This window comes from Nannospalax galili, unplaced genomic scaffold (assembly GCF_000622305.1).
Source record: "Nannospalax galili isolate Female #2095 unplaced genomic scaffold, S.galili_v1.0 scaffold1131, whole genome shotgun sequence".
NCBI classification, from domain to species: Eukaryota; Metazoa; Chordata; class Mammalia; order Rodentia; family Spalacidae; genus Nannospalax; species Nannospalax galili.
Window position 1 is genome coordinate 1,470,487 of NW_008329039.1, and position 27,559 is coordinate 1,498,045.

Sequence of the window (27,559 nt, forward strand, 5' to 3'; positions counted from 1 at the left end):
TAATCACATGTTAATTGTTACTACTTACCTTGTCACATGTACTATTCTTATATCATATATTAAATTTTGTTTAAATATTTTTGAAATGGGTTCATACTAAAATCAAACTTCATGTCTTTAAAAATAATTTCAATTGCAATAAAAATATTTTTATAAATATTAAGATTATTTATACCTATCTTTTTCCAAATTTTAACTGAAATTTCTTTGTATATCTGTGGTAACATCCAATTTTGCATCTAAGAGTCATCTTTAACCAGGTGAGGTGGCACATGCCTGCCTTTAATGCCAGCACTCAGTAGACAGAGAAAAGTGGATCTCTGTGAGATTGATGCCAACCTGGTCTGCTTAGCCAGTTACAGGCCAGCTGAGGCTAACAGGTGACCCTGTCTCAAAACAAAACAAAACAAAATAAAACACCAACAACAAAACAAAACAAAAAACAACGAAACAGTGATCTTCAACATAATTTTGTTGACGTTTATAGGTGATATTTAAAGTGTAGTCTTTTGAATTAATTGTTTTACCATCTAAGTTTCACTTTAGCATTGAAAATGTAAAGCACAGTATATTTGCTGTATAAATACTGGTCAATTGAACATCTAAATATAAACAGTATTTCAGTTTTTGAATTGAGCCATTTCTGCATTATTAACCAATGAAATTAATGAAATATAAATGCAAAGATTTGTGATCCTATAGTAATGTCCAATATATACCTTTGTGAACATAGGAAACTATCAAATTAAATTTATGTATTTGGAAAAATGTAATTTTCATTTTGTTTGCTGTGGTTAAATATTTTTGCATTAACTGGGTGGGCGTGGTGACTCACATCTTTAATTCCAGCATTCTCCATGAGATGTATGCTAGCCAGGTCTACATAGTGAGTTCTAGGCCAGCTCTGGCTACTGAGAGGCCCTGTCTCAAAAACACTTGTTTTTGTTTTTGTTTTTTTACTTTATCCAAGGTATTGTTTTAGAAAAATAAATCAACTTGTTACTGTATATCAATGTGCTGGTATAATAATGAAGTACAATAAGGTAAGTTTATTTATTTTTCCATTCTGGGCTAAAGATGGAATATAGGGCATTGTACATAGTGGACAAGTGCTATAAAACTGATTGATATCCTCAGCTCTGAAACAAATAAAATTTCAAATAAGTAAAACCTGAATAATAGAAGTCAAAATATAGCCAAGAATATTTTCAGATAATTGCAAACTCCTTTGCATTTATTATCAAGGTTTTCAAATTGCAAATATGGAAGTAATAAAATCCCAAAAGTAGATATCCAATAATTGTTTAAGGCAAGTTTTGCCATTTGTGTTTTAAAATATTTGAATCATCTTTGCTATAGATAATAGTGTTCTGTAGAAAAACAGAAATAAAGACTTTGCCATAGTACAATGTCTTTGTTAAATAGTCCAAATATTTTGTGTGGCAAGACTCAATGTAGGTAAATTTTTTTTTTTTTTTGGTCTTTTAGAGACAGGGTCTCCCTGTAGCCCTAGCTGGCCTAATGTTCCTAAACTGGAGAGATGACTCAGCAACTAAGAGAAGTGAACAGTCTTGCAGAGGACAAGGGTTTGGTTGTCAGCACTTACATGGTGGCTTATAACTGTCCTTAACTCCAGTTCCAGGGGATCCGGACAACCTCTTCTGTCTGCTGCAGGCATTGGACTATGCAAGTGTACTTATATACATGCAGACAAGAAACTCATAGATATAAATAAAAATAAGAAAAATATTTTAAAATGTTCCTAAAACTTTTAGGCATTGTGTCATGACTGACAGATCTTAATAAATTAATGTTTTGAGATTCACTAAATATGAGATAAATTTTTATATATGTGTGTATAAATAACTTTCATTGAGTATCATGGTCAATTTTAATGTTTATTTTTGGCCATGCAGTAAATTTTATTTCCAAAATCTACGCAAATCTTTGTCTGTGGCTATAGTTTTACTTATTAACCATACTCATCTTTTATTTGTTCAGGAATGTTTTCACTTTGCATGCTGTAGACAACCTCTGTCTCTACTACAGGAATTTAATGAGACTTAGTAATGAATGCAGACGTGCACAATTTTAATGTTTATTTTTGGCCATGCAGTAAATTTTATTTCCAAAATCTACGCAAATCTTTGTCTGTGGCTATAGTTTTACTTATTAACCATACTCATCTTTTATTTGTTCAGGAATGTTTTCACTTTGCATGCTGTAGACAACCTCTGTCTCTACTACAGGAATTTAATGAGACTTAGTAATGAATGCAGACGTGCACATGAACATGGGGATGTAGATATCACCAAGAGAGATGAACTGGACACCCAGCAAATCCATTCAGCATTTTCCAACAATGACAGCACACTGCAAAATGGAGTCTTCCGCTCTGAGGCTAACAAACATAGAGCGGACTCACCAGCTATTTCTAAGAAACGGATGGACTTTGGCCGTATACCTTCCCCATTAAACTGCGAAGAAGTAGTAGAGGGACGAAATCAGGAAAAGTTCTTAGGACAGAAGAGTGAAGACAGAAGGATAAGCAGCATCTCTACGAAAAGAATCTCGTTCGCAGAAACGGGAACGGCAAATTCTTCCATGAATAATCATGAAAATATCAAGCACAGCAAAGCCTAGTAAGACCTATAAATCAGTTTTCTTTTATAAATGTTATGTTTACTATATGTGTGAGAAGTGTTTGTGTATGTGTGGTATGTGTACAAATGTGTATGTCCATGTACACAGAGCCCGTAGGACATTGGGTATCCTGCTCTATTGCTCTCTCCCTTATTTCCTGCAAGCCAGGATCTATCACTGAGCCTGGAGCTATGCTGGCAGCCAGTCAACCCCAGCCATCCATTCTCTGGTCTCTACCTTCCATTACACTGAGGTTAGAGGTGCATGAGGCCACATCCAACTCCTTATGTGGCTGGTGAGAATTCTAACTGAAGCCTTCCTGCTTTCTCAGTAAGTGCTCTTACCCACTGAGCCATCTTTCCAGCCACCATGGATTTCAGTTTGTTTTCTGTTGCTGTGATAAACACTACGACCAAAACCAACTTGGAGAGGAAAGTGTTTATTTCAGCTTACAATCATCAGATTGCAGTCCTTCACTGAGGGAAGTCAGAGCATGAATTCAAGGCATGAACCTAGAGGCAGGAACTGAAGCAGAGACCATGAAGAACACTGCTTACTGCCTTGTTTTTCCTCGGCTTACTCAGCTTCTTTTCTTATACACCCCAGGCCTACTAGCTCAGGGGTGTTGCTGCCCACAGTGGACTGGGCTCTCTTATATAAATTAACAATAAAGAAAATGCTTTACAGATGTAGCCACAGTCCAGTGTGATGGAAGCAGTGTCTCAGCAAGGTTCTTCCTTCCCTGATGACTCTACTTAGTGTTAAGCTGACAACCAGCACATCGTGTGTTTTGTTTTTTTTTTAACCACACGCTATTTTTAAATTACTTTTTTCATGTTTACGAGTTTGGCTTATATGCATGTAAGTACATCAGGTGTGTGCAGTACCCTCAGAGACCACATAGGGCATCATATACCCTTGAACTGCAATTACAGAAGGTTGTGAACTCCCTTGTGGATCCTGAGAAACAAGCCCCAATCCTCTGCAAGAACAGCCAGTGCTGTTAAACTCTGAGCTGTCTCTAATCCCCATTTTTACTACTTTTGGTAACTGAATATAGTCAGTAGTACCAAGTATTAACTAGGCAATTTATCTCAATATTATCTTTCATATGGATTCTCCTAACGATTTAATTTTTAAATGTATTTCTAATTTTTGTGTATGAGTGTTTTCCTTGCATGTATGTAGGTGTATCACATGAATGAATACCTGCAGAGGATAGAAGAAGGCATCAGATCCCCTGAAACTGGAGTTACAGATAAACGTTAGCTACCACGTGGCTGCTGGGAACCAAACCCAGGTTCTCTGCAAGAATACCCAGTGCTCTTAACCACTGAGCCATCTCTTCAGCTATTTTCAATAATGTGTGTAAATTATTAATCATAGTACAGATTAACTTGATTAAAATTAGGAAGATATACCCAGTGCTCTTAACCACTGAGCCATCTCTCCAGCTATTTTCAATAATGTGTGTAAATTATTAATCATAGTACAGATTAACTTGATTAAAATTAGGAAGATAAAAATAATTTTGTAGTATCAGTTAATTTGAAATAAGTGTGAAATTATTTTTCTGATCCCAAACTTTTAAATAACTAAATTAAAGAAATAAAATTTAATATACACTCTCAGATAATATATTCTAAATAATCACATTATTACATTTTTAAAATATGCCTTTACAAGTGCTATCAATCTAGCAAACATATATTAAGTCTGTATGGAAGAGTTTGAACGTGTGAAACATTGTGTTCTTTGACTTAACAACTCTGTGAGGTAGGGTAATACTGTGGGTGATTAATCAAATAAAGCCCTTTGTAAGCATTAAAAACTGCTAGAAAGCTACTGGATGTCCTTAACTGGCTTTTGTTTTGACTTGTCAAATTCATTTCTTTGTAACTTAGTCTTAGTGCCAGACCAACAAGAGTAAGCTTCTCCTGTAAGGGTTAGTGCAAACAGAAACAGCTCAGAGTATCACAATAGCTCCGTCTTGCTCCTCCTAGTCTTTATTTCAGTGCTTGTCAGTATAAACAATAGTTTGTTTTCTGAAAGCTGTGCTTGCCTTATATAGCCTGATCTACTAGAACTGGTACTTATTTCCTAATGTAAAATTTTAACACATTAAAATTGTCTTTGATATTTCCTTATTTTTTTGCTATTTTATCTAATTGATTACCTTCATTCCAAACACTCAAATGTTCTTTATGGAGACACTGTAATGATCCATACTTAGATCATATCATCAGACGATAAATAAAAGAACCAAAGGATAATGAATACAAATGAATGAAGAACCAAAAATATAGGTGCACCAAAGCCCTAAAAGAGATATTGAACTTGGTTGTGTTGTCACTCAGGAAAACCCATGCTTTCTAAAAATTATTTGCATATACTCAAGTCAAGAGCAATTTTATAGTACGATTTATGAAGAAAAGTTAAAGATAAGGAAGACAGAGCTGTTTTTTTGCAATAATGAGGCTATTCTGAACTCAGTAAATCCTAAAGGCAGCTTTTTCACCTGCTTTCAGTGTGAGGAAAACAATCCATATGTCAGCACCTCTGAGGAAAGTACCCCTCGGTTCCCATGATTCTGTTTAGGATAACACAATCTTGCAATAGTTCCTTCAGAAGAAAGTCACAGTTGCAGCTGGTCTATCTGACAAACGTAAATGACGCTGCATCCGATCCAATAACTTTCTAAAAGGCCTTTCAATTTTTACTACTCAGTATTTTTACAGTTCTGGAAATTGAACTGATGGCCTGTGCATACCAGGTGAGCATACTACCATTCAGCTACAATCACAATTATTAATTTAAAATATTTTAATTAATATACAAAGAATTAGATTCCACTCTTATTTTATTTTTTATTATTTTAATTTATGTGTATGAATGTATTGCCTGCATGTATTTAAGTGCCCCTATGTCATGCAATGCCTGTGGAAGTCAGAAGAGGACATAGGATCCCATGAAACTGGACTTCAGACGATTGTTAGCCATCATGTGGGTACTGGGAATCGAACCCACCAGGTCTTCTGCAAAAGCAGCTAGTGCCTTATTTTATTTTTTATTATTTTAATTTATGTGTATGAATGTATTGCCTGCATGTATTTAAGTGCCCCTATGTCATGCAATGCCTGTGGAAGTCAGAAGAGGACATAGGATCCCATGAAACTGGACTTCAGACGATTGTTAGCCATCATGTGGGTACTGGGAATCGAACCCACCAGGTCTTCTGCAAAAGCAGCTAGTGCTCTTAACTGCTGAACCGTCATTACAGCCCCTCATTCTTACATTTTTAGACATAAAGTGATTTTGTTGACTCTCCTCCCCATGCCACCCTGTCACCCCTTGTACATGTAGTGTCATTTCCACTCTCAAGTCACATTTGTCTGGTTCCTTCCACCCTTCCCTCAAAACCTCCTTTTCACCATCTTTTAGTTCCCTTTATAGTATTATGACCACATTCACAACAACATATATTCATGTGCACAGGTATTAAAAGATGGAATCCACGTATGAGGGAAAACATGTAGTACGTACTTTATTGATTTGGATTATCTTGCTTAATTTACTAATTTCCAGATCCATCCATTTTCCTACAAGTTTCATAATTTCATTTTCCTATGTGACTGAATAAAATTCTCTAGTGCATATGTGTCCCTTCTTTAGTACTATTCATTTGTTGATGGATATCTAGGCTGTTTCCATTTCCTGTATAGTCTAACAGGCTCTTCACAGTATTGTCCAGGCTAGCCTCAGATTCATGACCCTCCTACTTCAACCTCCCAAGACCTAGGATTACAGGAATGCACCTCCACACCTGGAATATTTTCTTTATACCTATTATATTGCTTTGGTAAATCCTCATCTAATTTTAGAGCTGGATGAATGAAAGAATAGTTGAGTAAATGTGCATTAAATCCATAGCAAAATTTACGAAGCTTTGTTTGATCTACAAGGAGGAAACAATTACTTGGAATGTGATTATTTTTTCCAAGTATTATGAGTATACGCAGTTTTTGTTAAACCAGAACTTTCAGCCATTAACTTCAATGTTGTAGTCACAGAAAATTAAACTGAAGAACTTAACTGACTGTAGGTAAGATGGTGTGACAATGATGATGATGATTAAGATGGTGATGGTGACAGTGATGACGGTCATGTAATGAGGGTGATTATGATGATTGTAACCATGGCAGTACAATCAAGCACCAATAGAAAATAACTCAAATATTTAATATTTAATAACAAATATGAGAAAAAATGTATAGTCATGTCTGATAGAGTTTCTTTGTCATTGGTCCAAAGCATAAAGGAAAATTTTTATTAAGTTCAGCAATTATAAAATTATCAGATACCTTTCAAACAAATATTGGGGCATGGAATGTGTTCTCTATATACCTTTTTAGCACATCTCAGAAATTTGAAAAAATTAGACAGAATTTATTGCACTTTGATTATATCCTGTACCGTGTTAAAATTCTTGCAATAATCTGTGTGGAGAAGGGAACACATTACAACTAGGAAGAGATGCTTAGGGTCTGAACCTGACAAATAGTTTTGGGGCTGGGGAATGCTGAAAATTCCTAATGAGCTTATAAGAGGGTAGTGCATTTGCCACCGGGTGAGGAGGAAAATGAAGTTAGTTAGGAACTCCTGACATCCTTTCTCTTACCATGAATAGTATGAAGAATACCATTTCCTCCTCCTTTCCAAGGTGACCTCATGTTGATAGTTATCTAACCCTCCATTGTCAGGTCATATTGGCTCCTGTAAGTTTTTGCCCCCTCTTCTGCATCATCTTTGTCCAGCTCTTTCTGGACCAATATCCTCAGTGTTATACAATAATCTCTGTAACAGCCTTCATCTTTAAAGTAATTAAAACAAAACAACAAAAAATTAAAACTGTGAAACTAAATCTCTCTCTGTATCTCTCTCTCTCACTCTCTCTCTCTTGCTCTCTCCTTAATGACAATCATTAAGCAAGGAAGGTTTATATTTTTTATGAGGTTTTATGTTTTTGTTGCTCACTATATAGCTTATGAAGACTTCTCTACCTCTGTGTATTCATGCATACTAATTGTTTCCTTTCTTCTGATTTTTAGTATGGCAGCTGTGCTAATCCAAGCCCACTGGCGTGGTTACACTGTACTCAGACAGATTAATGTTTCTCCAAAGATGCATCCTACTTTAACAGAACCCCTGCATAATACCTACATCAATAATCAGACTACTTCAAGTAAAGAAAGACGAGAAAATGTTATGACTGTCCAAGAACAGAGGGAGAAGGCTGCCCTTCTTATTCAGGTTAATTTCAATGTTTTGGTAGTAGAGTTAGTAAAAGAGGATGAAGTCCTCATCTTTCACCATTACTCTGTATTTAAAATGTTTCTGCAATCTGGTCATGGTAGTGCACAGCATTAAATCTAACACTCAGGCGGATGCCTATGAGATCAATGTGCCTAGAGAGGTCCAGTCCAGCTGGAGCTACATGGAGACCCTATATCTAACAAAAAAAAAAGGTCATGGCAAACCACACAATGATATTTAAAACCTCCTCAATATACAAGTCTTTTATTTCTTTGGTTATATTTATTCCAAAATATCTTATTTTTGAGGCTATTGTGAATTTGTGAATGGGATTGTTTCAGCAATTCCTTTCTCAGTGTGTCTTTGGTACATAGGAAAGCAGCTGATTGTTTTATAAATTTCCAATTTTTATCTGCTTTATTTTTATTGATAATTTAATAAGTGCATACATTATTTTAATCAAAACTAACCCAATTCCTCTTCTCTAATTCTTCTACTGTCCATCTACCATTTTTCCCTTTCAACTTCATGTCTTCTTTTTCTTAACATGTTGAGTCTACTAGATGCTGCTCTTAGAGCTGATAGACATGCTCAGCAAGATAAAAAAACTAACATATGAAAACCAGTAGCCTTATAAGATGATCATGTGGTTTCTGTCCCTAAATCTATTTATGTGGTAGATTATATTTATTGATTTACATATGTTGAACTGTCCCTGACTCTCTGAATGAAGCTGACTTGATCATGCTGTATGACCATTTTTATGTATTCTTGAATTAGGTTTGCAAGTATTTTACTGAGAATTTTTGTATCTATGTACATCAAGGAGATTAGCCTTTAACTTTCTTGTTTTGTTCTTAGGTCTTTGGTTTTGGTATCAGGGTAATACTGGCTTCATAAAAACATTTTGAAGGTATTTCTTTTCTGTTTTACAGAATAATTTGAGGAGTAGTGATATTAGTTCTTCTTTGAAGGTCTGTTAGAATTCTGAGCTGACTCTACCTGACCCTGGGAATTTTTTAGTTGGGAGATTTTTAGTTATTGCTTCTATCTCAAATGTACTACTTGTAAAATCAGCTAAGGTCTGTTTTGTGAAAGGTAATCATTTGGCCTAATCAGTAGCTATTCTAGATGTTCAAAAATCTAACCTAAAATTTTAAAGTCCTTAAAAATGTCTGTTTAGCTTAAAATCTTAGAAATCAAAACATGAAGGTGGCAGACGCAATACTGGGTTGGAAGGGTACAGTGGGGACAGTAAGGACAGTGACGGGGGAAAAGAGGATGGGAGGAGAATCAGTCCAAACAAACATCTATGGAAAGGATGTAAGAAGGCTAATTAGAAAATAAGCAAAAAAATAAGTTAATATGAAAATACTTGTCTCAATTCCACCATGACCAGATGGTCAAATGCATTAGAACTTGATTGAGTACCTTTCTCTTTTTAATTTTTTCACTCAGAGATTTTGTTTGTTTGTTATTTTTCCTTTATTTTGCCAGGTACCATTCTAGGCTTAGGAAATAAGACTGCAAACAGACAAGGGTTCTACTCTTATGAATTTAAGGGGCAAACCTAAGCTGACTATATACTTTAAAAAGGATCTATAGGCATTCTGTACTGTGTCAATTAAATAATATTAATTTTTTAAATAGCATTTTCCTTTATTCTTTCATTCTGTATACAGTCCTTGCCATAAAACAAAATCAGCATACATTATGTCCAAATATGTGGTATAATAATTAACATGTTATTGAAAGATAACAGAAAGAGGATATTATAAATCAGAATGAAAATGTCAAAGGGAAGTTTATAACTTCAGGTAGGATATATATGGGAGACCATAAAAGGTGATATTGGAGTGAGAGAGACAGCTATTGGATGACTGAGGGAAGAAAATCCCAAGCAAGGGAATATCAGTTTTAAAGACCTTGGCCTGGAAGCATAGTTACAGTGCTCAAACAACGGATGATGCATTACATTTATAAGCCATAAGTCATTGTATACATCTTTTACATTTACTCTTTTGGGATGAAATGACAGTGGAAGCCTTTGAAAAGTAGACTAACATGATAAAGTTCATGTTCACTCTATGCTGAAGCTGTGTTGTAGGAGGGCAGAGGACAATCAGGAGGCCAGTGCAATATCTGGTGTTGCACTGGTTGCATGGACCAGGAGGTTAACACTGGATATTATGCTAAGTGTATCCCATTCCAGAATGTATAATTGACTTACCTTGAAGTTGTGCACATATACTTTGGAAGTGGAGACTGATGACGTTGGTGCTTGAAGCTGAGTTGTTTGAGAGGAAAGATGTGGGGAAGCCATGTAGATGTTGGGTAAAAACAAATGATTGGGGAAATAACTTTAAAATTCAGAGATTACATTTTCATTCACCTTCCTAGTTTTTACTGTTAAGGGCATAGTTTTCCAGAGAAACACGGTTCTAATAAAAAAATAAATAAACATTATTTTAGTTTACTTAATTATTTTAATTTACTTAATTATTTTAGTTTGCTTAATTTCTGTATACCATATTCCTCTTGAAAGCAGTGAACATCCAAAGCATTTACTAATTCCTGATCAATGGTAAGAAGAGCAGAGAACAATCTGTTCAAGACAACTCTGAGAAAAAGAAATATCAGTTACTATATAAAAATATTATTCTCATGTATAAAATTGTACAATCCCTCTTGCCATTTTTGGTTGACCAGTGCCTTTTGAGCATTACCAGGAAGTGATAGTCAACATTTGTTTGATTCTTCTCAATGCAGAGAAGCTGATAACTTTCAGAAAGTATCTAGTTCTGTGAGTTATGATGTTTCTGTTGAATACCAGTTGTTTGATCCTTTTGTGTCTGTAATAAAAAGTAATCATAATTTCACCTTCTTAAGCAATTTAGGGTAAATATATTGTTAAACATCATGATAACAAACTTACTGAAGTCAACCTTAATTTCTCTTCTGCTGTGTCTATTCTTCTACTTTCTTAGATAATATCATCTTTAAAAAATACTGTCTAAGCACCTAGGGACCAGACCATAATAGATACCCCAGAAAGAATCTTAGGCTGAGAAAGATAAACAAGATTTCATGAAAGATATGCTTTTGTGATCATATTTCAAGTTTTTTCTTGCCATTTATGGTTTTTCTCAAAGTTCTAGTCAGTAAGTGAAAGGAATGTCTATCATTTCCATATCTGCCTCATCAAACCTCCCACAAGCACTTCTTCATATTACTTTCTATTTCTGGTTGAAATGTTATCAGCCTCTTAGGCATCCTTAGAAGCTATCTGTTGAGAAATAAAGGTCCAAACCTTGGATGCCTGGGTCATTTCATGCTAAAGTAAATCCCATTGGCTCATTTATTTCTCTGTGTTTTTTCTGTGATCAAGATATGGACTCTTTCAGATTCATACATCTTGGGATCTGTTCATTACTGTATACACTCTACCCCAATTTAAAGTCTGTATATACATCATGAAAAATACGAGTAAACAAAGTACATATGTGTTTGTTTATGTTGATAGAATAGTATGCTATTGTGAAATTGTAGTAAGAAAAGAACTAGAGTATTAGAAGGATAGAGGAGGGACATGGTGAAAGATTTGTGATAGATTTTTTAAAATATTTTATTATTTTTTATTTTATGTGCATAATTGTATTACTTGCATGTAGGTAGGTGTACCCACGTCACCCAATGCCTGCGGAAGTCACAAGAAGCTGCTGGATCTCCTGGAACTGCAGTTACAGATGGTCATTAGCTGCCATGTGGGTGCTGCAAATCAAATCCAGATCCTCTGCAAGAGCAGCTAGTGCTCCTAACTGCTAAGTTATCTCTCCAGCCCCTTGTGAAAATTTTTTTTAAATGACAAAACAAATGTCATGTGCTTGGGCTGGTAGCTTATGGTAGGTAGAGAAGAAAAAGATGTTAGGTTTGTCTAATAGCGATAGAATTGTTTGATGAGAGAACTGACTTAAGTGTGTGGGAAAGATAAATTTATTGTAAATGAAGGAAAAGTTACACCTTTAGAGTACATAATTAAGATAAAGATGTGAACACTATCATTCTTACCAATACACACACATACACACACACACACACACACACACACACACATCCTTCCTAATAAACTGAATCAAGATGGATGGGCATTAAATTCCTTGTCCTAAATAGATTCATGGATAACATGTTGATAGTTCTTCTGATAGTGCAGGGGTCTATAAAATTATTATTCCAGCAACATGAATTCAAACACACATACACATATATATATGCATATTTGTATAGTCATATTTCTCAATAAGTATATGCATCCTTTAAGTAAAAACACCCAAAATGGCTATGTAGTAGCTCTAGCCCTGCTGACAATTTACACTTGGACCATTCTGAGCAATAATGAATCAGTGTATGGGTTCATTCTACTGAAGGCCTTGATTAAAGTTGAGTTTCCATTTCTTTTACTAGGTCTGTGCCTAATCTCAACCTCTTATCATTACACAACAGCAAAAGTGGGTTACAGGTTAAAAACAAAACGCTTGAAAAAATAGAATCAGAGTAAGGAACGCTTGTATCATTAATTTGTTTTTAACTAAATATTCCATTTATTCTTTGAACATATCAAATATGTGTAAAATGTATCTTGATTATATTTACTTCCACCCTCCCCTCCAACTTCCCACAGAACCAGCTTTTCAACATTTCCCTCACAACTTCATGTCCTCCTTTATTTTCTCAGCCCACTGGGCTCATGAGTGCTGCCTATAAGCATAGATTCTGGGTCATCACAGGGACAATGTGACCTACCAGTGGCCACATCCCCTTCCCCCAAACTTTCTCTGCCTCCCTCATCAGCTACCACCTGCTATAGCTCCTCATTTAGGAATGAGGACTTTGGAGACCATCCCCAATCTATGCTATTGTTTTCTTAATATTTTATTAAGATAATTGTTTTCTTAATATTTTTATTTTATTTTATGTGTATGAGTGTGTTGTCTACATGTATGTAAGTTCATCTGTGTTGTTCAATGCCCACAGAGGTCAGAAGATGGCGTTGGAGCACCTGCAGATGGTTGTTAGCCACCCTGTGGGTGTTGGGAAACCTGGGTCCTCTGCAAGAGCAGGCAGTGCTCTTAAACACTGAGCCATCTTTCCAGCACCCATGCTAGAAATCTTAACTGGCTTGATATTCTACAGGTATTGTGCAGGTTACCAAGTTCATGTTTGCAGCAGGCATCTCATATCCAGAGGAAAGCACTTCAGACCTCCTTCCTATTCCCCTTCTCTAACATTATCTTTTCACCCTCTTTTGTGATATTTCCTGAGCCCTGGAGGTAGGGTAATGTATGAGTCCTGTACTGAGTCCTGGCTGAGTACTCAGTCACTTGTTCACAGCACTTTGAACAACTATGAGTCTCTGTAATTAATCACTACTCACTGCAATGAGAAGCTTCTCTGACCAAGATTTGGAGCAGCACTTATCTATGAACATTAAATGTTTAAAAGGCAGTTTGAGCTGTTTGAGGTGGAAAACACCAGTAGGATATGCTGAAGAGGCAGAGGCAGGAGGATCAAAAATTCAAGGCTGGCTTGGGTTACCCCTTGCAGGATGTGGTGGCCCATGCCTTTAACCTTTAATCCCAGCACTTGAGAGGTTGAGTCAGGTCAGTCTCTGAAATGAAGGCCAGCCTGGTCTACATAGCAAGTTCCAAGCCAGAATAGGCTACAGGGAGACCCTGTCTCCACAAAAAAGAAAAGAAAAGAAAAGAAAAGAAAAGACAGTTTGAACGCATAACCATTTCAGAAAACAGTATCAATCAATAGGTTCTCCACTAGGACCTATGACTTCTCTTTCCTAGTCATGAGTTTTAACCATGCTTATAGTGCTAGTGATGAATTCACTCCTGTGCAGCAGATCTCAAGTCTAATTAAGAGAGCAATTGGTTATCTCCACAGACAGTGCTGACATTATTGCACCAATAGGCAAATCTTGTTTGGAAGGTCAGTCTTCTACCATACTGGGTCCAGTGTTAGATAAGACCATTGATGTCTTACTCTCCCCCAGCCTCAATAACAACTTCCAGCATGAAGAAAGGGAGTTTCCTGATCAATTTCAAACTGATTTCTCTCTGTTATCCATTACATGAAAATGTCTTCTTTTCTGTTTCTACTAAGTTATATTGTTTAAGTTTATGCACTATTGCCATACTTTTGTTTTTGAGACATGGTCTCCCTGTAGCCACAGCTGGCCTGGAACTTGCTATGTAGACCAAACTGGCCTCAATCTCACAGAGATTCACCTGCTTCAACCTCCCTAGTACTGGGATTAAGGTCTGTGCCACCATGCCTGACCCTTATTAATATAAATTTCTTCTCATATTGTGACAACTTTTAACTCTCTCAAGAAGATAAAAATTGATAGAGTAGGTTGAAAAACCACAGACATATTAGCTGTTCATTTTTAGATGAAAAAATTAACGGAAATTAGTTAGCTATATTTTTTAACATTATATGTTCAATGTCATATGGCTTCCTTACTTGGTAGACTAAGTAAATAGAATTGATAGAAGAAAAGTGGAAAGGAAATTAGAATAATTAATATTTAATCAATATCCACTATGTGACAGGTAAGTGCTCATTACTAGATATAAATTTCTAAGTTAGCCTAAAATTTGTGCTTATCACTGTTTTATATATATGTATATTATAATTTAATCTTTATATCGATCATGTGTGATTTTATGTTTTATTTTTGTGATCTATCTAGTTTAAGCAGAGTCATCTGTGTGACTGTTGCAAGTATCCACTGGAGTCTGGTGAGGTCACCAGTGGATACAGAACTGAAGGCAAAGAGTACCCCATGTCTTCATTATGCCCATGAAAAATAGTTCACTACTGAGGGATAGGGCCCCTGAGTCCCTCCATCCATGCCTGGCTAATTATAGGCCTATTCTTGTGTAGACCCAGTACAGTCAACATTGTTGTCGAGAATTCATGATTACAATGGCTGAATTTTGCTTAGAAGACGGCATTTCAACATCCCCTCTCCCTGTCTTTGGACAATTACAGTCTTTCTAATCTCTCTTATGCAATGTTCCCCAGGTCAAAGAAGGGAAGATGCGCATGTCTTATTTAAGGCTAAAAACTCAAACATCACTATTAAAGCACCTTGTCCAGCCATGAGTCTCTGCTTTAATTGCTGCTCACTGGAAAGGGAAGCTTCTCTGATCAAAGCTAAGAATGATAATTCTTATCTTGGAAGAAGCAGGAAAAGATCTATGCATGATGAGGTTTAACTGACACAAATTCACCCATGTAGAAAAAGTAGGACAAGACTTGGAAGTAACAGAACACCAAGAATGTTTGAGAAGGACATCTCAGGGATGAGAGAAATAATTTAATTTCGTATCTGAATGTGAATGTTGAATGGGTAGAGCAGTTGAGTAACTGGCCTTTCTGATAGTGCCAGCCAGATCAGATGGTAATACACCTATTCCTTGAATATAGTCTGAACATTTTGTTTATTCTGATTCTCAGTGCATTATACATATTAATAATATGTTATTAAAATTGGATTACTGAAAACTATATAAATCATATATACTGCATAAATTTGTTGATGTTTATGTCTATAATACATTATGTTTATAATACAGACACGTGGTAATTTTCATAGATAAACAGTAGGATGCAAATCACATTTACCTCATCCCACTCTCTAGATACATATAAAGATACTTATTTCCTGAGGCTTCATGTTACTTGGAATACAGGCTGTAGAGCTTCTCTACTCAAGAATTATTAAGAGACCTGAATATTTTTTGTTTCCTTGATCTGTGCTTACTTTATTTTTAGCTAAAATTAATTGTTATGGGTCATAATTCTACCTCCCTAAAATAATCATTTGTATACACTGAGGTTTTATGCCCTTTGTCTACATAATAATTTGAAAATGAGCAAAATTGGCTTTTCTTTGTATCTCTTTCTTCTTAGTTTAGAATGAGTCCTGGAGGAATTGTCAGATAATTGATTGGTTGACCTACATGTGCATTTGAGGGAGTTTTAAAGATTCTTCTCCGCTTAACACAAAGACAGTCTCTAGAGATTCAGACATATGCAGCCGTTTAATTTATCTTGCAGTTTTACATGTCACATAAAGTTCAAAAAACAGATTATTGAGCCATTAAACTAAGTTCTAAGATGTTTTATCTTCCTAATGGGATAACACAGAGAATCTGGTTTAGGGTTTGATCTGTAACCCTGAGTAACATACTTCACATTTTTGTTCAGGCAGTTTGGAAGGGCTTTATTTTACGAAAGAAACTGGCGACAGCTCTAGAGGCTATCAGGAATGAAGAATCTGGAGAAGAATATGAAGAAATAGATTTAGAGGATTTTACATTCGATGAAGTAAGTGCCAACTTTAGCAATCAAATATTGCTCTTAAAATTTTTTTTTGCTATTCTCTCTTAAAGCTCACCCCCCAAAATGGATGCTGCAAATGTTATAGGTACTTGCTGTCCTCAAATACAGTTCTACCATTTGTATATTCTGTGCTAATTTCTAAGGTGTTTAGCCTAGTAACATTATAGTATAGTTTTTTTAAGCAGCTTTTGAGAAATTATCCAACTACTTTCCTAACATCTTATCTTGCACTCCTAGTGGTCATCGAATAGTTACTTTTGTACCTTTGACCAGTTTCTCCAGAAGCCTTATTTAACTGTTTAACCCCAGGGCAAATTTAGGGAATCAACAATAATCTAACATGAATGTATGTTTGACCTCATTCAAATGTATAGTCTTCCTACTAATGCTCAAATTTTAGTCTGATATTCAGTAATCTAGGATTGTAGGTGGAAGATAGTTGTCATTTTTCCATAGAATCTTTTAAACTTGAATAATTCCTCATTTTTTCTTTGTATTTCATGACTATCATACTTTTAGTAAGAATAAAACTCTCCCTTTATTCATGTTCTAAAATATTAAGTGGAAAATTCCAGAAATAAACAATATACACAATACACAATTCCTGTGTAGTATGACGAAATCTCCCGCGATCATACTTCATCGTCTCTGGGATACAAGCCATCTGTTTTGCCCTTTACATCATGTATCCGACATATATACCCTGCCTGACCATGAGCTACTTTGCAGTTTTTTTAGTTATCAGACCAGATGTTGCAGAATAATAGTGCTTGTACTCAAGTTCAGCTTATTTTACTCTTGTACTTGGAGTGCAAATTTAGTGTATTTTAATTATGAAAGTATGTGTAGAATTGCCCTATTTTATTATTCATTATTATGTTGACTCTCTTGTTAATAATTAATAAATTAAACTTTACTATAGATATGTGTGTATAGGGAAAAATAGTATATAAAGGACTTGATGTTACCCATGTTTAAGGTACCCAGTGAGGGCCTTGGATGTTGTTCCTAGTAGATAACTCCTAATGTCATTTTGTGCATAATGATACATCAGTGTACTATTGACACTTAATAATAGTGTCAATTTTCAATCAAGAGACTTAAACTGTATGTTATATATATTACCCATTTTTTCTGCCAGACATAATTGAAAAAGAACAGAAATTTCATTGAAATGCCATTTCATTATAATGTATCAAAATACTATAAAGTTGAAGCAATTGTTGACAAAACACTGTTGCTCTTACCTGGATCCTTTCCTAATTATTGTCACACTTAATCAAAGAAAGTCTACCTCTGGCATTCAAGATTATTTGTTAGGATATGAGGCTGATTTTTAAGTCTGCTTCAGATCAGCAGTTATGACAAGTATTTCTACTTGATGCATGGATAATATAATAGTAACATTTATAACCACTCCACACCCTTTTGTTTTTCAAATCTCAAATACTCAAAGTAATTGGTTTCTTAAAATTCTTTTATAAATTTGAATACTTAATATGGAAAAGTGGATTTTTGTTCTATTCAATAATAAATTTCCTGCTATCTTGAAAGCATGTTGACTTATTTTTTCAGGTGATTTTTTAAAAAATAAAATTTTATTAATTCTTTGAGAATATCGTATAACGCGCTTTGATCATATTTTTTCTTCCCTCGTGCCCTTTCAGATGCATCCCCACCTGCCAAGCCATTCAACTTTGTGTTCCTCTCCCACCCACCCCCAACTGAGTTCAATATGTGCTTCTCAAATACTCTTGTGTGTGGAACATGCCATGGAAAGAAGTTGTGCAAGGGTCACACCATTAAACAAAACTGACTCCTCCTGTCTCAGCAGCTACTGTACACTAATAGCTCCTCAGCTAGTGTGGGGCTCTTTCTTAGTCTCACTTGAGCTTGAGTAGGTCTCATGCATCCTGTGGCACTTCTGTGAGTTCATATGTGCAATCACCCTGCTGTCTGGAAAGCACTGTTTCCACGTAGTTGTGCATTACCTTTGACTCTTAAAATCTTCCCACCGCCTCTGGGGCCCGAGCATTCTGCACTGTATTATTATCTGCACTTTGGCTAGCTATGACAGGTCTCTGTGATAACTGCCTTCTGCTGCAGAAAGAACCTTTTTATGGAGGGTTGAGGGCTGCACTAATCTATGGGTACACCAATAAGTCATCAGATTCATTTTATGACTGTGTTTATTTAGTAGAATATTAATAGTAGTCTCCCTTCTAGTGCCTATCACCCATCTATCCACAGGTTCTGTACCCTGATACTGGTGCCATACTGATACAAAGTATGGGTTCCATCTCCGTCATGGGCCTTAAATCCAATCAGAGTGTGGTGGGTTAGTCCCATAATATAGTGTTACTACTGCACTGGTGGGAATAGCTAGCCAGATCTGTTGTTTTTGTAGTTTATGGTGTTCTCAGCTGGTTAAGATTGTTGCTTACAGCTTTCTGCTAGCATGAATAACATCTTCTGGCACTATGGAAGCTAGCCAGTAGGGCACAGCTACTGTACACTAATAGCTCCTCAGCTAGTGTGGGGCTCTTTCTTAGTCTCACTTGAGCTTGAGTAGGTCTCATGCATCCTGTGGCACTTCTGTGAGTTCATATGTGCAATCACCCTGCTGTCTGGAAAGCACTGTTTCCACGTAGTTGTGCATTACCTTTGACTCTTAAAATCTTCCCACCGCCTCTGGGGCCCGAGCATTCTGCACTGTATTATTATCTGCACTTTGGCTAGCTATGACAGGTCTCTGTGATAACTGCCTTCTGCTGCAGAAAGAACCTTTTTATGGAGGGTTGAGGGCTGCACTAATCTATGGGTACACCAATAAGTCATCAGATTCATTTTATGACTGTGTTTATTTAGTAGAATATTAATAGTAGTCTCCCTTCTAGTGCCTATCACCCATCTATCCACAGGTTCTGTACCCTGATACTGGTGCCATACTGATACAAAGTATGGGTTCCATCTCCGTCATGGGCCTTAAATCCAATCAGAGTGTGGTGGGTTAGTCCCATAATATAGTGTTACTACTGCACTGGTGGGAATAGCTAGCCAGATCTGTTGTTTTTGTAGTTTATGGTGTTCTCAGCTGGTTAAGATTGTTGCTTACAGCTTTCTGCTAGCATGAATAACATCTTCTGGCACTATGGAAGCTAGCCAGTAGGGCTGAAGCTTCAAGGTCAGTACCCTATTGATTTCTTTATGTTCTATGCCTCAAGCACGAGTTTTCTTTAGAGTAGTGACTTACTGTCAGATTCTAGAGGGTAACAAATCTTGGCAATAACCTGTAACAATTTCCATTTCTATTATGATAGTGCTGCCCCCTAAATATATAAAAGTATAAAAACAAGCTTTTTGAGTTATCCACAGTAGAAAGATAACATGAAGCTTTCCTTGATGCTGATACTATACATATTAGTTACATTTAATTCAAGTATTTGGGGTTTTGGCATAGTATGCTCAAATGCTATATCGCTCTTTTATTTAACCACTTTGTTGAAATTACCTCTTATTTTTAATAGATCACCAGCTTAAACTTCTAAATATCCTGTATGTATGACTTTATATCATCTAATGAGAGTTTTCTTCCTGTTTTTAAATTCTTATCTAATTTTAAAACCTTTTTTCTTACTTTATTGTCTTGATTACTGTGTCCCATAAATTTGAATCATAATCATCATAACAAACAGAGTTCTATTTCTCTCTTTCAAGATGAAATCTTTTAATATGTAATCTCTAAGTAAAATGGTTCTGGTCACTGTCTTGTAGAAACTCTTTATGTATTAAGGAGTTTACCTTAACATTTTAGAGGTGATGATGATGATGGTGATGATAATTGTGTTTTCAATTTCATCAAGTGCTTTTCATACAAAGCCTTATATTCCTAGAGTAAACCAAATTAGGTATAATGCTGTTTTGAACATGTTGGTAGCTTTGACTTGATGAAATTTTTTTTTTGTATTTGTACCATAAAATGCTGAGTATGAAGATTTTCTTTCTTGTATAAATTTTTCAGGATCTGGTCTGAAAGTTCTGTGGATCTTAGGTATTTGGTTGAAAAGTATTTTCTCTCTTCCTATTTTATGAAAAACTTTAATGTAGGATTAGTACTGCTTCCTAAAAGTTTAGAGACAAGTTCTGGGTAAATCTATGGGATCGGAGAAAGTGCTCAGTGGTTAAGAAAAGTGCACTGCTGTTCTAGAGAATACCTGTTAGGTTCACAAGTGCTTGTAATTCCAGCTTCAAGAGATTGGATGCCCTCTTTCTGATTTCCATGGGCAACTGCACACATACACACACACAAAATAAATACATTTGAAAATCAGGTTTCTCAGCATTTTAAATACCACTAAAGGACAGATAAAAGCTAATGAGCACTCTACAAGTCGTAAAGAGATTGCTATTAAAATATTTTGTGTATTATGTGATTCTATGTGCGTTCCTGTATGTGTGCGTGTGGCCCTACATGTGGAGGACAGAGGTTGATGTCTGCTTTCGTGGTTATGATCCTCTGTAGCCCTCCAACTTACTTTTTTGAGACTGTTCACTTTCTGTTGCTGTGATAAAACTCTGATAGAAGAAGGACATCTGGGTTCAAATGCTTGACTGGATAGGACCTAACATATGTGGAGGAATGCATGAGGTCCAGTGGGCAGGTGTGAGGGAACATGGATAGCGGACAGGGGTCTAAATTTGATGACAAACTATTGTATGAAATATTCAAAAGCTCAATAACAAATTTAAAGACCAGAAAAAAAGGAAATACTAAAAACAGCATAGGACATTCATTTCATTTGACTTACAGCTTATAATCCATCATCAGAGGAAGCCAAGGCAGGAACCTAGAAGCAGGAACAAACCAAAGGCCAGTGAAGAGGATACTTACTGGCTTGCTTCCCATGGTTTGCTCAGTTACCCTCTTTATAGAGTCCAGACCCATCAGCTCAGAGATGGCACTGCCCTCAGTGCGCTTGGCCCTCCTGCATCCATTATGATTAAGGAGTTCCTTATAGAGACAAGTCCACAAGAGAGTGTGGTGGAGGAGATTCCTTAAGTGAAGTTTCCTCTTCCCTGGTGTCTCTAGTTGGTGTCAAGTTGGCAAAAAACTAGGCAGCTTAACTGATCCCTTGTTGACTTGACACACAAACCCAACCCTATTAATCCATAACTTTCCTTTCTTGTTTATTCCCAAGATTCTGTGTGAAAAGCATAATATAAAATACAGTGCAACATGAAAAGTTCTAGTCTTTTCATGGAACTTCCAAAAACTTAAAATTCCAAGTTCTCTCTAAAAATCCAAAGTTCCATAACTGAGCTCTCTGTGAAATCAAAATGAAATTAAATATTGTCTTATTTCAGAAGGAAATAAATAACATTAAAGCAAAACCAAAGTTCAACAATGTAACTCATTGTCCAACATCTGGGAATGCACTCATGATTTTCTGGGCTCCAAAAGGCTTGGGATGCTCCATTTCTCTAGCCCCACCATCCACAGCACATGTAGCTACTCTTGGGCTCAGACCAGCACTATTTTACACTTGTCATTGGTGGTCACCTCATGGTAATGGACTCTCCAATATCCCTACAATGTCCTCTGCACCTCAGGCTGCACTGTGCCCAATGGCCTTTTGTTTTTTGCTTCTAGGCAGGTACTCCAACCACGCCTGCCAACCCAACTCCACAAGACCACAGCATCTATGTGCTGACCCTAAGGAAATGTATCCTTTGCCCGGCAGGCTCTCTCTAACACTTATTTTGCTGTTGGTCAGATTCTTTTTGGTCTGTTTTTTTGTTTGTTTATTTGTTTGTTTTACTTAGGCATAGCTGTGTTTGAATTTATCCTGTTTAGTTTGAAGGAAGTCACATGGCTTCTTAAAACCGTGGTTGATGTCTTTCATCGGTTCATCTTATTTCCTAGTGTTTGATTAAGTGCCTGACTGTGTAAAATTGCAGAGATGCTAGAAGATATTTTTCCTTCTATAAAGATGACCTAGCTTCATGTTGGAAAGCAGATATTGTATTAGTTCCTTGTCTGTTGCAGTGATAAAACACTGTGGCCAAAGGAACAAGTTTGTTTGAGCTCACGGTTCTAGACTCCAGAGAGATTAGAGTCCCTCAAATCGGGGAGGCAGGTGAGGGCAGGGGAGCAGGAACAGAAAGCTGAGTCCTCATATCTTCAAGCTGGGGAAGAAGAGAGCAAGTGGAAATCTGGAGACCCAGCAAGGCTTAAGAACTCTTAAAGACCTCCCCAGTGATGCACTTCCCCCAACAAGGCCATACCTCATAAAATCCCCCATTATGTAGGGGGATGGGCTTATTTCCACGTTTTGCTATTACTGTTTCATTTCTTATTCCACTTAATCTTGAGTTAACTTGGTGTGTTAACTGAAAGCCTGGTCATGTATCAGTTGTATTTCTCTTCATCTCTGAATTATCGTCAATGTACTTATAGCGTCAAGTACCTGAGGAAATTTCTTCTTGGTCCTTTGGATCCCAGCGGTGGCTATTGAACTGTGACTCTAAGCATCTCATCTATAATGTAGTACTTGAAATTCAAAAATGTCTGTAGGAAAATTGTATGCATGAATTTGGGCTCACTTTATTTTTCCATTTCTGAAATCTTTTCATTCAGTCCTCATTACCTTTTAGTCAGCGCTAACACTTTTATTTTTTTTCACTCTAGTGAAATTGCCACACGTATGCCCCAGATTCTTTTCCTGCCATTTCTTTCATGAGAATAAAGCTTCAAATTTTCCTAAAATAAACGTCAGAAAATATAAGGTTCACATTGGCATGTGATTCACCTATCTTGATCTTGGCTCCTTCAATCCTGGTTGGTTTAATTGCTCTTGAGTTCCTTCGGTTCTCTCTCCCTTCATTTCCCTGCATGGTGTTTTATTGTTTTTATTAATATTTATAGGTGTTGTAAGGAGGACTTTAATTCTAACTCATGTTATATCAGTAGTCAGAATTTATATTTTTATAATTGAATATTTAAATCTTTGGTTTTCAATAATCACTTTCAATTTCCAAGTGGTGTTCCTAGCCCAATGAACAAAACAGATTAGATGCCTGTCTATATAGGGCCTTCATTTTACTTGAGGTGACAAATAATGAATACAAATATTAATTTATAAGACACAATATACTATATAATATTGAAAAATAGTATAAGAACTAGGGTTTGTTACTGGATGGAGCAGTGTATTTTACTGAATGACCAAAGAAGGTATGCTATAATGAGTAGCACTTAAATAAAGAAGCAGAAATACAGGGAGGAAATGCACATGGGCTGCTATTCTTGGGTCAGTATAAGACAGGTATATGAACCTTGGAAAAGGAGCTGTACTAAACTAAGGTACCAGAAATATTGCACTAGGTAGAACTGATTATTTCAAAGTAATACATGGAAAAAGAAAATAAACAGATAAATGACCAGGAATTAGGAGATCTAATGCCTAGAACATCATGACATACATTTCAAGTTTTATTTCAAAAGAATGAAAAATTGTTATTGGAGTTTAAAACACAAGTGAAATAGCATTATTCATGTTTAAAATGAATAGTTTTATTAACATTGTATAGTTTATATATTATGGGAACATGTAACTGTGTATATGTATGTGTATACACATGTGTATGTATGAGAGAGAGTGAGCTGGCCTGTGTGTGTACGTCTGGAGACCACAGGTTGATGTACAGTGTCTACATCTATTACTTTCCACCTTATTTTATTATTTGAGGCAGGATCTCCCACTGAACCAGGAATTCACTATTTGGCTGGATACGATGACCAGCTATTTCTAAGATCTACCTGTTCCCGTTCCCCCATTGCTGGAGTTATATAGGCGTTCTAGAATACTCAGGTTTTCCATGGGTTCTAGGATCCCAACTCAGGGCCTAATGCTTGTACAATAAGCTCCTTACCCATTGATACGTCTCTCCAGTCCATTTAACCAGCGTGTGATTAAGAACTATTACCAGTTAGCAAGTTATTATATTCTCTTTCTTTGATCTTCTTCACCTAATTTCCATTGTCATCACTTTATTTTAAAATCACCTATTTTACATTTTCAAAATATATTTTCTCTTTCATAATTTCAATAAGAATTTGAAGTTTAAATGTCCACAATACACCATGACATTAATATCCCTTTGGTACACTCTTTCCCATACAGATATCACTAAGAATAGGGATTCTTTTTATTGACATGTCCCATCCTATCCTATCACCACCCATTATCTACCCAAGAGAGGATACTCTGTTGTCTTAGTCAGCCAAGTCCTGGATCTTTTTATGCGGTGTCAGGGTAATTGCTCTTGAGAAATGTGAAATGCTGTAAATAATAATAATAATTCCCGTTAACCTTTTTTATTCTTGTTATAGACTAACTGCTTTGCTGTGCTTTGAACTGTTTTGAATGTATAAATCTTATTTTTTCAACACATTTGTAACATAGTCATAAATTGAGTAATTTAATATTTTATAGTTTATTTTTTGTCATCATCAGAACCTGGGCTGATATTGAATTTATAGCAAACATTAATAATTGTCACTTTAAAATAGTAAAAAGAATTATTTCTATTTTATCTGTATGAGTGTTATGCCTGCATGTATGTAAGTGTACCTATGTTGTACAGTGCCTGTAGAGGTTGGAAGAGGGTGTCAAATCCCTCAGAACTGGAGGTATGGATGCTTGTTAACCCCCATGTGGGTACTGGTATTTGAACTCAGGTTTTCTGCAGGAACAGTCAATGCTCTTAACAACTGAGGCATTTCTCTAGCCTCCTTAAAATCATCTTCTAGTATCACATGGTGGCTAACAACCATCTGTAACTCAAATTACAAGGGATCTGATACCCTCTTCTGACTTCCATGGGCATTGCATGACACAGGTGCACTTATACCCATCTAGGCAATACACAATACAAAAAATAAAATAATAAAATTTTTAAAAACAATAACACCCTTTAGAAAGCATCTTTCTACTACATGGAAGGACTTGGAATTTTGGTGGAAAAGTTACTCAGTGGTGCATTATGCAGAACGTGTAGGATTTAGGCCCATCATCTCATGTCCTGACAGATTTCTTATCTAGTTTTAGAGAAATAGCTGTCAAGTTGGAATCAGCAGCCTGCTGCAGACCTGACAGATGCAACAGTATGTTAAATGTCAGGCGCTTTCACCATTTAGTGGATTACTACAGGAGCATTTTCCTTGGGAAGGGAGAGTAGATGGCAGTTTGATGTACAAAAGATCACTCATCCTCCTCCTTCCATACCTCCCAGGATCCAAAGTATACCTATTAAAGACACTAGATTGCTATCTTCAATCCATCTAGTCATGTATATAACATTCCATCTCATTAACTTCAGTTTACTTTTTCCTAATTGATACCTATTTATACTTAGACTTTTCATTTACAAAGTTCACATATAAGGCTCAATTGCATATTTATAAAGTATCACTAGGATTAAACTAAATACTCTGGTACTCATTAGGGAATGTGTACACTGAGGATATGTCAGTCATACTAACCTGTTTGCTTTCAAGGAAATCAAATAGTTGTCTTTGTCAGCAATGATCAGGCAGAACATGGAGTGATTAAAATTCTTCTATATTGCCTTCTATGCCATTTTTCCTAATCATTTCCGAGGAAATGGCTGCAAGCATATGATCCTTTTTTGGAGACTGCCACAGTCACTGGTTAAGTTGAGTTATCAAAGGACTGTGAAGAAGAAAGAGAGCTTCAGATTGTCAACTCATTGTTGGGCAGGGTTTGTGATTCGAAACATGCTATTGTCAGACCTAAATGATCCAGAGCCTGAAAAATTATGCAGACTTCACTCAATGGTCACAACTGTATGGCAAATATCAGCTGACTGATGCTGTGGAAAATTTTAATGGCAATGTAGAATTGACATTGTGATGGATTAGTTTTTCCAAAGCAAGCAGAGCAATGATCAATTAGCCAGCACTTCATCTTAGTGTAAGATAAGTGGGTAAAGTTTTCAAAATTCAAGTCTGGTGTACATTAATAATCATTAAGTGAAAAAGTCAGGCCTGGGCCTGGCAGCCCTGGTCGGTCCTCTGCCTAGCCACTGGTCGGGTGGCACATTGCCCTTTGTAATGCTGTCCTCTTCTTGTCTTTATATATTCTCTTCAGTTTAGCTATTTTCATCAGAAAGAGAACACTAATTTTATTACAGCTGCTGTGTGGCAGCCCTTGATCTTTCTTTGAACAAATTTACATTGTCATTCAAAAGTAATTTGAAAATATGACTCTTGAATCTTGTCTGCAGTTTTGTCTACATTGAACAGCAATTCTTTGTTTTTAGTGGTGGTCATTGAATTTCTCATCACCCATTATAAGATGAACAAAGCATTTTGACTATAGAAACCAATGACAGTTTACTGAATTTGTGGCATGACTTAACAAGTTGTTGACATTAGCAACTTAAATATATTGCAAACCATTTGCCATATTTTATTTTTTATAACTTTCCCAGAAATATCAAAGCAAGTGAGCAAGTGTCACCCTTCATGTCAACTCTTTTATTCCAAAATTGAAATTCTCTTGTTGTTTTTCACTGTGGTGGCCCCTGAATGGCAGCCATTGTGTCTGAGCTGACATTTTCATGACTTTTTTTTCTTTCGGAGAGAATGAGAAAGAAGAACTCTAATGGTTCTGGTGATAGTGACTCTCTCTCTCTCTCTCTCTCTCTCTCTCTCTCTCTCTCTAATGCCTAACTTTGGAATATTCAAATCTGAATAATTTATTGGCCTACCTACAGTCATGTCTTAATCCTGCCTTTCCAGTAATCTTCCAAAAGGGAGTCAAGATACATTTACATTGTATAAATGGAAAACTCCTACTATGTCCTTATACTACAACCGTTCTAATTTTAACATGTTTGGTGACACATGCCTTTAATTCTAGCCCTCTGGAAGCAGAGGCAGGTAGATCTCTGTGATATTGCGGGAAGCCTGGTCTACATGGTGAGTTCCAGGCAGGCTGGGACTTGGGTGACCCTATCAAAAAAATGTTCCATTATTTTACAGCTTTCTAAATACTAATCAGTATTCTTGTCATCCTTGTTCATAAAGATTCACAGAAATTTATTCTAACGCAATTAAATAAAATCCAGATAATTATATCTTAGAGAGACAACATTAATA

At 36.1% G+C, this 27,559-nt stretch overlaps 1 protein-coding gene across 1 annotated transcript in view; it reads left to right on the forward strand.

The window, feature by feature from the left end:
- Window positions 1-27,559, forward strand: part of Lrriq1 (leucine rich repeats and IQ motif containing 1) — a 209,969-nt gene that overhangs the window by 94,436 nt on the left and 87,974 nt on the right. Inside the window, exons 17-19 of the mRNA XM_029562350.1 lie at window positions 2,202-2,642; window positions 7,752-7,953; window positions 16,240-16,359. Of these exons, the coding sequence (XP_029418210.1) occupies window positions 2,202-2,642; window positions 7,752-7,953; window positions 16,240-16,359 (763 nt within the window). The remainder of the gene's footprint in view (window positions 1-2,201; window positions 2,643-7,751; window positions 7,954-16,239; window positions 16,360-27,559) is intronic.